Below are 12,697 nucleotides of genomic sequence, written 5' to 3'. Positions count from 1 at the left end.
AAAAATGACACCCTCTTGCCTGAGGCCCTGAAGTGAAAAAGCCACTGATTTGAACTCAAGAGATTTTCTTTATTTTCTTACAGACACTGATGTAATCAGCTCAGCCCACTTAGGTGAACACTGTACTGTCCTCTGATGCTTTTATCTCCTTACACCGAGACGTTTATTATCACACTATTATGACCCGGCTTGACAGTGAAAAGCAACATAAAACCAAATGTTTCTTGAAGATGCTTTTTAAAGCTAAATACAACCAAAAGAGGACTCTATCTAACTATCTCACCGCAGCAGTCAACAATGGAAACAATGAACAAAACCAGTGTTTTGACACAAATGACATGTCGACATGTCAGTGTGATCTGTTTTGTTCATAATCTGAGGAAACTAGTGACAGATTGACACATAAGGACAGGGAGTGGGATCTGATAAATGAGCATCACATTCAGTGATGTGCATTTGAATCCGTGTAGATCATCCAGTCAGTCAGAAATGAGCATGTAATGTGGCCATGACATCCAGTGTAATTAGATTAGAAGAATTAAGAAAAAAAAACCTTCATCTGCACATATGTTAATAAAAATGACTGGACAACTGTCAAATCAAATAAAACAAGAAAATTAGAACATTTAAGTATTGTTACAGAGTTTGAGTTTATAAAGGAAGGATATTGAAACAGTTTACGTTAAAATTAGTCATGTCAGGATCAGCGGTGAATCTTAGAGTCTGTCTTATCTCACAGCTGGGACACAAAACATAAATCCCTTTGTTTGAGTAGTGCACAAATGCATTGGACTTATATAAAGGTTTTAAAATATGTATTAAGTCACACATTTCCTTGACTCCAATGAAATGCGTAAACATCCAGCGTATGATGCTGGAAAATGTTCCTGTGTGTCTCCATGTTATAATAACGATTCTAACCATGATGATCATAATGTCATTATTTCGCCTCACTTGTGTCGTCTCTGTTTTACTGTCTCCGATCATCAGGCTTGTCAGAACGGCAACTCGCAGCATCTGGAGCACCTCCTTTTCTATGGGGCAGACTCTTCCTCCCAGAATGCCTCTGGAAACACTGCCTTGCACATCTGTGCTCTATACAACAAGGTATACACAAGAGATGAGATTTTGCTGTAGAACATGTTACAACATACAGAATAAAGAGGTTTAAAACCTATCAAAGCCATGTGTAAATACACCAGCAGCTCCAACCTCTTCACCTACGTATTTACCCCAAATGTTCACACACTGTAACACTGTGGCACTGAGGCAGCATACTCTTTAAAGCCAAATGAAAAATGACATGTCTGCCCTAAGAAGAAAACAATGTACATTACTGTAATAATGGTGTCTGTTGCAGGAAAGCTGTGCACGAATTCTGCTCTACAGGGGAGCAAATAAAGACACAAAGAATAACAGTGGGCAGACCCCGTTCCAGGTAATGGTTGTGTTCCTGACTGAGTAATTACGTGTGTCGGTGGACGCATGCTTTAGTGTTTTATTAAGTTAATGTTGCAGAAAGAGCCAGGGCCTGATTTCACTTTAAACCATTACTGTGCTGCTATGCACACGCAAGTCCCAGGTGGCATGAGCGCTTGTGACCCCTTAATCTGTATTATCTCTGTTAGTGCAGAAGAAGCCAGCTGAGACCGTCCTGTTTGTGTGTGTGTGTGTGTGTGTGTGTGTGTGTGTGTGTGTGTGTGTGTGTGTGTGTGTGTGTGTGTGTGTGTGTGTGTGTGTGTGTGTGTGTGTGTGTGTGTGTGTGTGTGTGTGTGTGTGTGTGTGTGTGTGTGTGTGTGTGTGTGTGTGTGTGTGTGTGTGTGTGTGTGTGTGTGTGTGTGTGTGTGTGTGTGCGTGTGCGTGTGCATGCATGTGCGTGTGCATGCATGTGCGTGTGTGTGTGAGAGAGTGAATGTGTGTTTTAAAGACAGAGCGAGAAAACAAGAGAGCAACAGGAAGAAAACATTGTGCACTGACCTGCATAATAAAAGCATTTGTGCAGAAATGAAAAAGATGTTAAATATGTTACATTATTTTCCTTTTTAAAGAAAACTGGACATCTGTTCGGCTTTGACTCAGACTTTCCATAATTCTATATAATATAAATAGGGCTGAAACAATTCTGATCTGTGTTTTATAAAGAATTAAAACAGATTTTCTGATTTAAATGTGAATATTTTCATATGACAAAGAAATAATTTAAACTGAATAATTTTGATTTGTGGACAAAACAAGACATTTGAGAACATCATCATTTAGATAGAAATAATATACTGAAGAAAGAATCTAAACAGGCTACAGTCATATTCTTGTTCCTAAAAAAATAATTCATCTTCATCTTTTTACATTTAGTGTATTCATTTGCTATGTAACTGAATGTGAATATGTGTGTTTTTTTTGTCAGGTGGCTGTCATGTCCGGCCATTTTGAGCTGGGAGAAATTATTAAAAACCACAGAGATACAGATGTGGGTAAGTCGTCATGGTCTGTTTGACACTCCGTTATGTTCCGGTTGAGTTAACCGAGCTATAAAAAAAGACACACATGGAAAGTTTGGATAACATTATAAAGAAATATGATGAGAGCACTCACAGTGGTGTGGAAAAATAACACTGTCTCTCTCTGTCTCATCCCACCTTTGCCTTCAAGTTCCCTTTGTGGAGTCTCCAAAATATGCTCCTCAGAGGCGAGAGAGCACCCGCACCCTGACGATACCCCACCCTCATCCCTTCCTGCGGGCCAACAGCGACAGCAGCATGAATCTGCCAGACTGGATGGCAGTGCCCAACGCCCCGGGGACCAACATCGTCTCTGTGCAGGTGTGTCCATGTTTGTGGGTCCATTCTGGAGCTTTTTTTTTTTTTATCTCATTAGACTTTGTACTTCTGAATGAAGACCTACAGGCAGTCTTGTATAAAGTACCTGAAAGGGATACTTGAGTAAAAGTCCTAAAGTATAAGACATTTACTGTACTTAAGTATGAAAAGTTTTCTGATATAAAATGTTCTTACGTTTTACCATTTTAGGTAACACTTTAGATTAGAGAACACACATTCACCATTAATTAGGTGCTTATAAGCATGCAAATTAGTAACATATTGGCTCTTAATGAGTCATTATTAGTACTTATTAATGACTTATTCTGCATGGCCTTATTATACAACCAGTAAGCCATTAACTAACCTCAGAATTATTGCTTATTTGTAGTAAGTGCTAATAAGCAACTAATTAATGGTGAATATGTATTCCCTAATCAAAAGTGTTACCCAATTTTATTTATTAAACATGAAGCACTGCAACACTGCTTGTTTCTTGCTTTTTCACTAAATATTGTAGTCACAGGCTTCTTTTTGGTCTTATTTATATCTATTCATGGTGACTGTGACACAAACTTCATCACTTGAGTGAATGCATTTTATTGTATTAATCATGTTTAATGCACATTGTTTTCTCACACAATCAGATGGGTATAAATGTTAATCAAAGGCGATGATGACATGGCCACTGGGAAGAAGTGACAGTTCACATGTCTTGATCACAGTTTTAAATTTGAAGTGTTTTATCACAGTTCAAAGTTCTCCTCATTCTTATCCTTATTCCTTTATCCTCACTCTTGCACACTTAGATTTATAAACTTTAAGACGGTAACATATGAATATCTGTAACTCTGTTTCTCTGTCAGGGCTATAAACATACTGGCACCCTGCGAAGCGCCAGCAGTCCCAGAGGAGCGAGGACGCGTTCCCCGTCCCGGGGGAGAATTGGAGACAAGGAGGACCGGAGCAGGCAGAGTCGGAGACAGGGGTGAGTGGTGGAGGCTGCAGGTGCTGCCCGACGACGATGATGATGACGTGTTGAATAGTTATAATGAAAATATTCTATGTGTACAGGACTTTAAATATGATTTAAAGTCAAGAACTGTAAAAATGGTTCAGTGTTTGGTGTTTGAATGTTTTTCAGCTCATTTTATTCTGTAAAACCTGGTTTTAGGTTAGCCATGTTTGTGTTAAAGTAGAAACTTTACTGAAATGTAAAGAATTTTACTACAGAGTCACAAAATATTCCCTAGTGGTTAAAAAAAGAAGTATAATTTACAGGCACTTGACTACTTCTATGTACTTTAATTTTTATGCCACTTTATATATCTGACAGTTATGTTGTGTTGCCTCATTACTTTGCAGATCATTTTACAAGCATTTGATCAGTTGAAAAAAAAATATATATAAATACATAAATATAATATAATACATAATATCGACTTCTCCGCCTAATCGTGTATGAAGTAAGTTCAATGTAGCTTCACCTCAACCGGTGAATTATGAGTAATACAGTAGATGAATGTAGTTTGAAGGAGCATTTTATTTTGTTATCATGTTTCCTATTCATGTTATATCGTCTTCTTGACCGCTTGGCTCCTCCCACCCAGGCCTGCCCCCACCAGCACCACCATACAAACAGCTGGTCAGCGCAGACGCCTCTACAGCGCCGTCCCAGGACGAAGCTTTGTAGCTACTCGAGCCCACTCGGCACAAGGAGAGCGAGAGATCAGCTTCAATAAAGGAGACAGGGTCAAAGGTGAAATTATGACGTGTTTCAATATCACAATAATCTGTGTAGGTGTACTACTGTTTGGCTGCGTGCTGGGGCATAAAACTGCATTTTGTCTTTTATGGGAGTTACAAATTATCAATAAGTATCCCCTGTAAAGGGATTGTGTAAATTAAATGAATGGCCGCATGACACAGCCAGACCGTTTTGACAACTACACACTTTACACACACAAATTATTCCTTATCGCATAATATATCAACTGTTGACTGCATGGGGTTTGACAGTTTCACAGGTGAGAAATACTTTAGATTTAAGTGGGGAAATAGTGGAAAATATCAAGTTACCATTCCACACCCCATTGATGTTTTATTCCTCCTCACCTGACTAAAGTAAATCACTGTCCTTTTAAGATGTGGTAACAGCTTCTCTACAGGTTACGTGAGCATGTGGCTGATGACAGTGGCCAGATTCAGTCTTTTGGGACACTTTCAGACCAGAAAACCACATCAGGAAATCAGATTTTTAAAAAAGCATGATATGGAAAGTTGTTAGTAAAAAAAGCTTGATACTAAAACATACACATGGAAGAAGAGAAATGTTTAGGAAATCCACTTTGTTGCAGAGTTGAACAGATGGTGATTATGGTAAATAATTTCACCCGTAACAGGCATGAAAGTCACAAGTATGAAATGAGTGCATTTCCCGAAATGACTGTTTTAATCAGATCAAAGATATTCTTGTGTCAAGTGTTTTTACATGGTGTCAGATCAGTGTCCAGTCCTGTCTTCAAATGTCATTTCCTTAATGAGTGTAAGGTCTCTATATATGTCTGTATTCAATGTCTGCAGGTATGAATATGTGTGTGTTTGTGAGTGAGTCTAAGGTGTCGCCAGGTATGTATGTCTTGGTGAGTATGTAGGAGGTTTGCATGTCATTGTGCGTGTGTCTGCATTATTTATTCTCCGTCTGTGTATAATGATATTGTCCTTTTTGGTGTATTCATTTAACTGTTGTACGTCTGTCTGAGTGAGTGAGTGAGTAAGTGTGTGTGTTTGTGTGTATCTTAGCGTGTGCGTTTGCTTTTTCCCCCTGACATGCTTGTCTCTCCACTCCCCTCTAGTGTTGAGTGTTGGTGAGGGCGGCTACTGGGAGGGGACGGTCAGAGGTCGCACAGGCTGGTTCCCCTCCGACTGTGTGGAGGAAGTGATGCATCGGAGCCAAGACGCACGATCAGGTGATCACCACCATCTTTACACACACACACACAGGTTTGCTCAGCTATTCCCCTTAGGACACTACATTCATTTGGACAGCCTTAACAAAGCCTTATCCCTTACCCTGACCATAACCACAATTCAAATCTTAGCCCTAAATTGAAACAGTTCCTCAGAAATTAGGTTCTGCCTCATTAGGACCAGGATTGGTGATGACTACTGGTCCTGACAAAGTCACAGTTAATACCTGACCTCTAGGGGTAACAACTATAAATACACACACAGACACTGGTTTCCAGGACTTCAGTTGACATTGCATTGACTTACATTGATTTCCTGGAGACTTACTCTAACCTTAGCCATAATTACTACTGGCCAAATCCGATCCTTAACCTAACTTTAAAACATGTCTTAAACATGTCTTAAAATGTAGTAATTTACATTATGAGGACTTGATTTTTGTCCCTATAAGGCAGTATGCTGAGTTTGTATATACACTTCTGTAGTATTCATTATAGCTTTCTCTATATAGCACAGTACACAAGTCTTATATTTATTGTTTTAGCAACACTATATTGACCATACATTATAATCATTTCTCTATCACTTTATTATACAGTTTTAATGTAACAAACAAACACACAGCTTCTACAGGTTATATTGTCAAGGATTTGGTGTGACTTACTCTTACACTTGAATAAAAGCACAACCCTGACTCTCTTAAAACTGGAGTGAAACCCTTATTAATGTTGCTGGTAAAACCTGTGTTTGTTTCTACTATTTCATGTTGAAAGATATCTGCCGTGAAAAAGGTCTATTCAAGACCTGAATATTAATACACATGTATGAGTTAAAATCATTGACAGCTTGTATATAGGAATATAAGACCAAGGTCCACATCCTCCCAATCCAAATGCCGGTCATCACAGAGTTTGACGTACATAAAAACAGCAAAGCTTGTATGTTGCAGTTCCTGTGATCAAAGATGATGGGTTTACACCAGACGTGTCCAAAGTCTGGCCCGGATCAGATTTTATGCAGCCTGCAGCTGTGGTTCAGCTTTATAATGTATTATTTATGGTTAGGGATGGACTGGGATGGAAAATCAGCCCCGGAATTTTGGCATTTTTCTACATATGATCACACACACACACACACACACACACACACATTTTAAACACCATTAGCTCAGCTGGTAAGGAGTTGCGCCCTGGAAACCAAAGTCCAGGGTTTGCAGCATCCCAGCAGTGACGAACAGATGCATGTGTTCACCAACTGCAAAACTGTTATAAAACAGTGCATTTATTGTATTAAACATTTGAATAAGATTTACCTGTAGCTGTTGGTGTCATGTACCTGTTCTTTATATTACTGTCATCTGATTCCCGATGTGAAAGAAAGGCAGATTTGTTTTTTTTTGTTTATTTTTTTCCATTCCTTTACTCCCTGCGTGGCTTAGATTTAGTTACATTGCCACTTAACAATTATAATTGTGACAATGAAAATAAGGTTATTATAAAACAGTACATTTGTATGTAACTTTTATTGTTAAACAAAATGTCTGAAGGGACCACTGGCCCCTGGGAATCTTCAAATTATCAAATTTGGCCCCTTAAAAAATGTTTGGACACCCCTGGTTTTCACTGACAGTAGTAAGGTTTATGAATTTTACTATATTCTAGTACCATTGTGCTGATGCTGCTGTGATATATATACGTATATATATATTATTTTTTTTATTTTTTTTTTTTCAGAGAGCCGTGGGGAACGAGCAAAAAGGCTGTTCCGCCATTACACAGTGGGATCCTATGACAGTTTCGATGCTCCCAGGTAAGAGCCTTTTCTCTGCTGTAATTCAGCACCAGTTTCATCCAAAGACGCAGTGTGTGGTGTGAACATGGTCTGAGAGTAATTGCCGCTGCTTGCTCACATGTCAATTGGCATGGTTCATTCAGGGTAAGGTGACACCAGACCAGACTGATCCCAAAGAGGTGTTTGTGGTGAACACCAAGACCTTGTTGAGCACTTTTGTCATCATTGCTACACGTGCAGTGTTAATGGAGGAACTGATGGGGTTTCCGTACTTTGCCTGGTAGTGTGCATAGACTGTGTCTTGCAGTTTTGAAAATGAGGAAGTAGCGACAGGGGGCGACTCTCCTGGTTGCAAAACAAACTCTATTTGAATGGATGTCTGTGAGTAAGTAAACAGTTTTCAACAGAACGTGATGTCAATTTTGTAAATTAGATGTTGAAGTACGACACATACGGTATGGTAGCGCGATGTAACTCGTCTCACAGAATTCAATGTAACAACCTCTTCTACAAGCACTCTTGCCTTTGCAGCAAGAAGACCCGGGTTCACGACCCGGTGAGAACAGGGACCTTTCTGCATGAAGTTTGCATGTTCTCCTCGTGTCTGCGTGGGTTTTCTCCGGGTTCTCCGGTTCCCTGCTACCGTCCAGAAACATGCAGATTTGGGGATTAGGCACATTGGACACGGAGTGGATGATTGTTTGTCATGTGGCTCTGGACGGTTGACCTGTCCAGGGTGTAACCCGCCTTTCGCACCCAGTGTCAGCTGGGATTGGCACCAGAAACCCTCATGTGGAGGATAAAGCAGTAGAAGCTGAGAGTGAGTGAGTGAACATTTTCTATACTTCATAGTTCTCAACCTGCAGCACATGGCAGCAGAATTGTTTGCAAGCCAACAAACTCATTCATAGGTTCCAGTGGGCACTTCAGCCATCACCAGTGTGTTTGATGTGTTGTGGGTGATTCATGCGGGAGGACGACGTTGTGTGAGGATTCTCTGCCTTAGGTGTAGCAGCTGCTACATGGTTAAAGGCAGAGGTTGATCAACTATGTTTTGACTCATTGTTTTCGCTGAATGTAACATGAGCAAACAGGCAAATTTGTTGTCACATGGGAATTGTTTTAGAATATATTGCTTCCTTTGTGCGTTTGGCCTTTTGGTCCTCAAGTGCAGAGCCTGTAGGTGGGGTGAACTTGTGTCAGTGATGTCAGAAGTGCCTTCATACCATGATGAGTAAGTCTGAAATGTCTTTGTGTTCAGTATGATGATCTCATCAGATGATCATTACTGCCCTTTATGCCCACCCTATCTGACTGCACATGTATCACTTTTGCCATGGGATTAACCACATCATATACGTACAATAACATTAAAATATCAGAATGCCTACAGAAACGACAGAATATCACATAGACATCCACCTACTGTGTCTTAATCATAGATCGTATATAAATATATGTATAAAAAGTAGTTGGAGTTTGCTCAGTGATGTCAAACAGGAAGTAAGAATAAACTAAATTGCCATCAGGGGGCGACTCCATTGGTTGAAAAAAGATCTCTCTCTTTGGGAACATGACCGTTGACTTGACTTCTAAAGTCAGTAAATATTTACCTTGAGAGTTCATGGTTTCATGCTCTAGTTTATGGTCTTCTTCAACTGAGCATGATGTCAGTTTTGTCGTTTACGTTCCCGTATATAGGACCATAGACGATAAAGCACAGCACATATGAGTAGACGCCAGTGTGATTACGGGACGTCTGTGATTTTCCAGTTGCAAAACCTCCACATGGTGCCAGTCGAATTGTGAATCTCAAGGCTTTAAAGCAAGAGTTCAGATTCTAAGGCGTAACGTCCTGACCAGTTGCCACTTAATCAGCATTTTGTCGTGCACAGCTCAGCTACATTTCTCTCTTCAGCACACATGAGAAGCATCATTGGAAAATCTTCATATTTTTTTTAATTATTGTGAACGTTGACCCAGAAAACAAAGTGCTAAGACTCTCCTGTGTTGATTGACTTTGAGTTTGTGACTTCATTCCTTTAACTCATTTTAGCGTCCAGGAGTTGAGCTGAGCAAAGAGTGAATTATTTACATAGAAATAAAGCCTTTGTCAATCACATGTATTATTCATATGACATCTCTGCCTCTCTCTTTCCCTCGTTTATCAGTCATCATCGTTCTTCAGAATTCCTCATTTTCCTCTGTTAAGCCTTTCATTTTATAATGATTTATTTTCTCTTCGTCCCCACATTGACCAGTGTTTCTCTTTCATGGAATCATGTATTATTAACACGCTTTTCATCAACATTTTCATGCATGCACACTCAGTCATGCAAACTCTACACTCACATAGTTAATTAAATCCATGTGTACTGCAGCAAACACGGAGCCCAAGACTGTGTGTTTGGCTAAACAGGCAAAGCTGACTCAGAGCCGCCCTCACATGGGCCTACTTTCGCAGCCTTTATCTCTTCATGTAATATCTCACCTATCCCTCCTTTCATCCCTCTATACTCGGCTACATCTCTTGACCATCTCTGCATCCCTCCCTCGCTCTCGATTCATCGCTGCTTTGCTAGCCCCCCTGTACTTTTTAATTTTCTTCCTATCACCCTCCCTCCCCTGTGGTGTCTCCATCTGGAGGTCAGAAGCTGAAGGGCACTCTAAAGGGAGATGAGGGGATGAAGGATCATAGGTGAAAGAAGAAATGCAGAAGATGATTTGGGTTTTTGTTCGTTAGTGCTTCATTCCGTATTCCAAAGTAAGACCGTAATTAATTTTGAAGGCTATAAAATAAACATATATATATATATATATATATATACATATATATATCTAGTAGGGATGCACGATGTTGGACTTTTTGCCTATATCCGATATGCCGATATATTGGGAGTGTTTGGGCTGATAACCGATAGGTCTTTCCTTTCCTTTTGCCCAACAATTTTGTCTCTTAAATAAATAAAATTAACATGTTGCAGCAGAGGTTAACAGTGACTCCCAGTGATATTGTTTGGCTTCTAATGTAGTGTCAGCAAGGTCTAAAATTGTGTTTGCTTTTCATGACTAAATTCTTAAAAACCCTGGGCATCTTTAGCAACTTTTAGCTTAATAATGAAGAGTCACTGCAAGCAAATCTGTACTTCTCTGATTCTGAGCTGCACATCTCAATGCATAACAGACAATATGGCATCAATATAACCTTCACTTTTTATATCTCTCAGCACTGCTATTACCATGGTTACACCATTTAACATCAACTGAGTCCAATAACCTAAGCAGACTTCAAACCCATGGAAAACATACTCTGTTGAATTATTTCCAAGATGGTTAATGTGTATAAAATTGTAGTGTTTCTGAGTTTTTTTTTTAGCTGCTGTAGATGTAGATGTTCTTGCTAAACTGTGGCTGTAATTGAATCGGATATTAGCCCGGATAAGAAATGATAAGAAAAAGGAAAATCAAATAAAACGAAATATTAATCAAGGTGACAAGAGTATTGTTCTCACAGGAAACCTGGTGTCTCTCTTAAAGTGAGGTTATGTCTTTTTTGCAGATGAGCAGCTGTACTTCCTGGTGCATCACATGTTTTTTTTTTTAAAGAACCATCTGGGAAGGCTTTGTGGAAAATGCAGCCTCTTTCAAATTGGAATACTTGACAGGGGATCGGATTAACCGACTGTCTGTTGTTGCTGACTATCACAGTTACCAAAGCCAGATAGGATGAAAGCAAAAACATTACATCATGGATAAATATCTGGTCTTTCAATGAAGATATACTCTGCTAGTTCCCATACAAGTAATGCTGCAGCATTGTTAATGAAGACTTCTCGCTTGTTGTCACATGTTATAAGGACTTCACCCTGATCTCTTTGATAAATGTCTCACATTAGCCCAAAAATATTGGTTTGTCTCTCATGGACAGAGTCATCTTCCTACCACTCATGGATCCTCACCCCAGCACAGGACAAACAATAGTATAAAGAGGTGTGATCAAGTGAAACCTGTCAGTCTGCAGGCTGAACTGTTTTAACTTGATATATTGTATGTTTATCCACCCTTCAACTTAATGTCATCCCTTCTTTCTCTATCACTGCCTCTGGCTGTTTTTGCCTTCTGTATAATACAGAAGGATAATATTACGATCCACCTTTTCTAAGCTAAAGTTCCTAAAGCTAATCTAAAGGTCAATTGAAATTCCTAAAAATTCAACCCCAATGCTTCCTAAATACGATACAATACAACTTTATTGTCAGTTGTTGTCCTGCAGTTCAAAGGACACTTTATTAGGACAGACATACAGCGCATAGTCATGGTCCGTGGGCTTGATGGACTCATTGGTTACTGTGGGCTCCACACACTGCAGCAAAAGAAATAAGAATTGGAAGAAAATTAAAAAAAAAAATTTTCAACAACATTTAAACATGTCAGCTTCAGTTTTACCCGCATTTTTTTCTGGACGTTTAGCATTGTACCAGATTATAAAACCAGATTATGAATAAGAAGATGCTATGAACGGATGGTTCATCTGCTCTCTCTGCCCTTGCCACAGATGCATTAAGCAACTCAACACAATCTGTACATGCTGCTGCTCCTCTGGCAGCCCACAGGAGACCATTTTTGGGCCAACAGTGGGTCAAATAAGGACGAGCGATCGTGCGGTTTTGGAGGGAGAGTGGCAGAGCAGTAGAGCTGTAGTACCACTGCTGTAGTGGTTTGTTTCTTGTCAGACGCATGCATCGCGTCTTGCTTGTGCAATACAGTATGTAACATAACTCATACATCTTTCACTTTCTCTCTCTCTCTCTCTCTCTCTCTCTCTCTCTCTCTCACACACACAATGACCCCTCTCTCTCCCCTGATCACACATGCTTGCACACACACACACACACACACACACACACACACACACACACACACACACTGACATACTGTACTCGCAGATCACAGCGGTATAACCTGACATGCAGGGACAGAAACAAAAAGGCAGAGAAGAGGGAGGAGAGGGGACAAGAGTTGTGATCGTCCATAAGTACAGGAGAGAGGCAGGAGGAAGAAAGAGTGGGGAGGAAGAGAGAGAGAGAGAAGGAGAGAGTGGGGGAGACGGAGGAACCTAG

General features: G+C 39.9%; 1 protein-coding gene across 3 annotated transcripts in view; it reads left to right on the top strand.

Moving 5' to 3' along the window:
- The window catches only part of shank1 (SH3 and multiple ankyrin repeat domains 1), a 67,727-nt gene that overhangs the window by 36,845 nt on the left and 18,185 nt on the right, over positions 1 to 12,697 (top strand). For all 3 annotated transcript variants that reach the window (XM_044050857.1, XM_044050856.1, XM_044050855.1), the window contains exons 8-15: positions 991 to 1,107; positions 1,361 to 1,438; positions 2,405 to 2,471; positions 2,650 to 2,819; positions 3,683 to 3,804; positions 4,427 to 4,575; positions 5,672 to 5,785; positions 7,520 to 7,595. In XM_044050857.1, coding sequence (XP_043906792.1) covers positions 991 to 1,107; positions 1,361 to 1,438; positions 2,405 to 2,471; positions 2,650 to 2,819; positions 3,683 to 3,804; positions 4,427 to 4,575; positions 5,672 to 5,785; positions 7,520 to 7,595 — 893 coding nt within the window. The remainder of the gene's footprint in view (positions 1 to 990; positions 1,108 to 1,360; positions 1,439 to 2,404; positions 2,472 to 2,649; positions 2,820 to 3,682; positions 3,805 to 4,426; positions 4,576 to 5,671; positions 5,786 to 7,519; positions 7,596 to 12,697) is intronic.

The sequence above is a fragment of the Solea senegalensis genome, linkage group LG19 (genome assembly GCF_019176455.1).
Source record: "Solea senegalensis isolate Sse05_10M linkage group LG19, IFAPA_SoseM_1, whole genome shotgun sequence".
Classification (NCBI taxonomy): domain Eukaryota; kingdom Metazoa; phylum Chordata; class Actinopteri; order Pleuronectiformes; family Soleidae; genus Solea; species Solea senegalensis.
The sequence above is the reverse complement of the archived record's forward strand: the minus strand, read 5'-3'. Positions and strand labels throughout refer to the sequence as shown.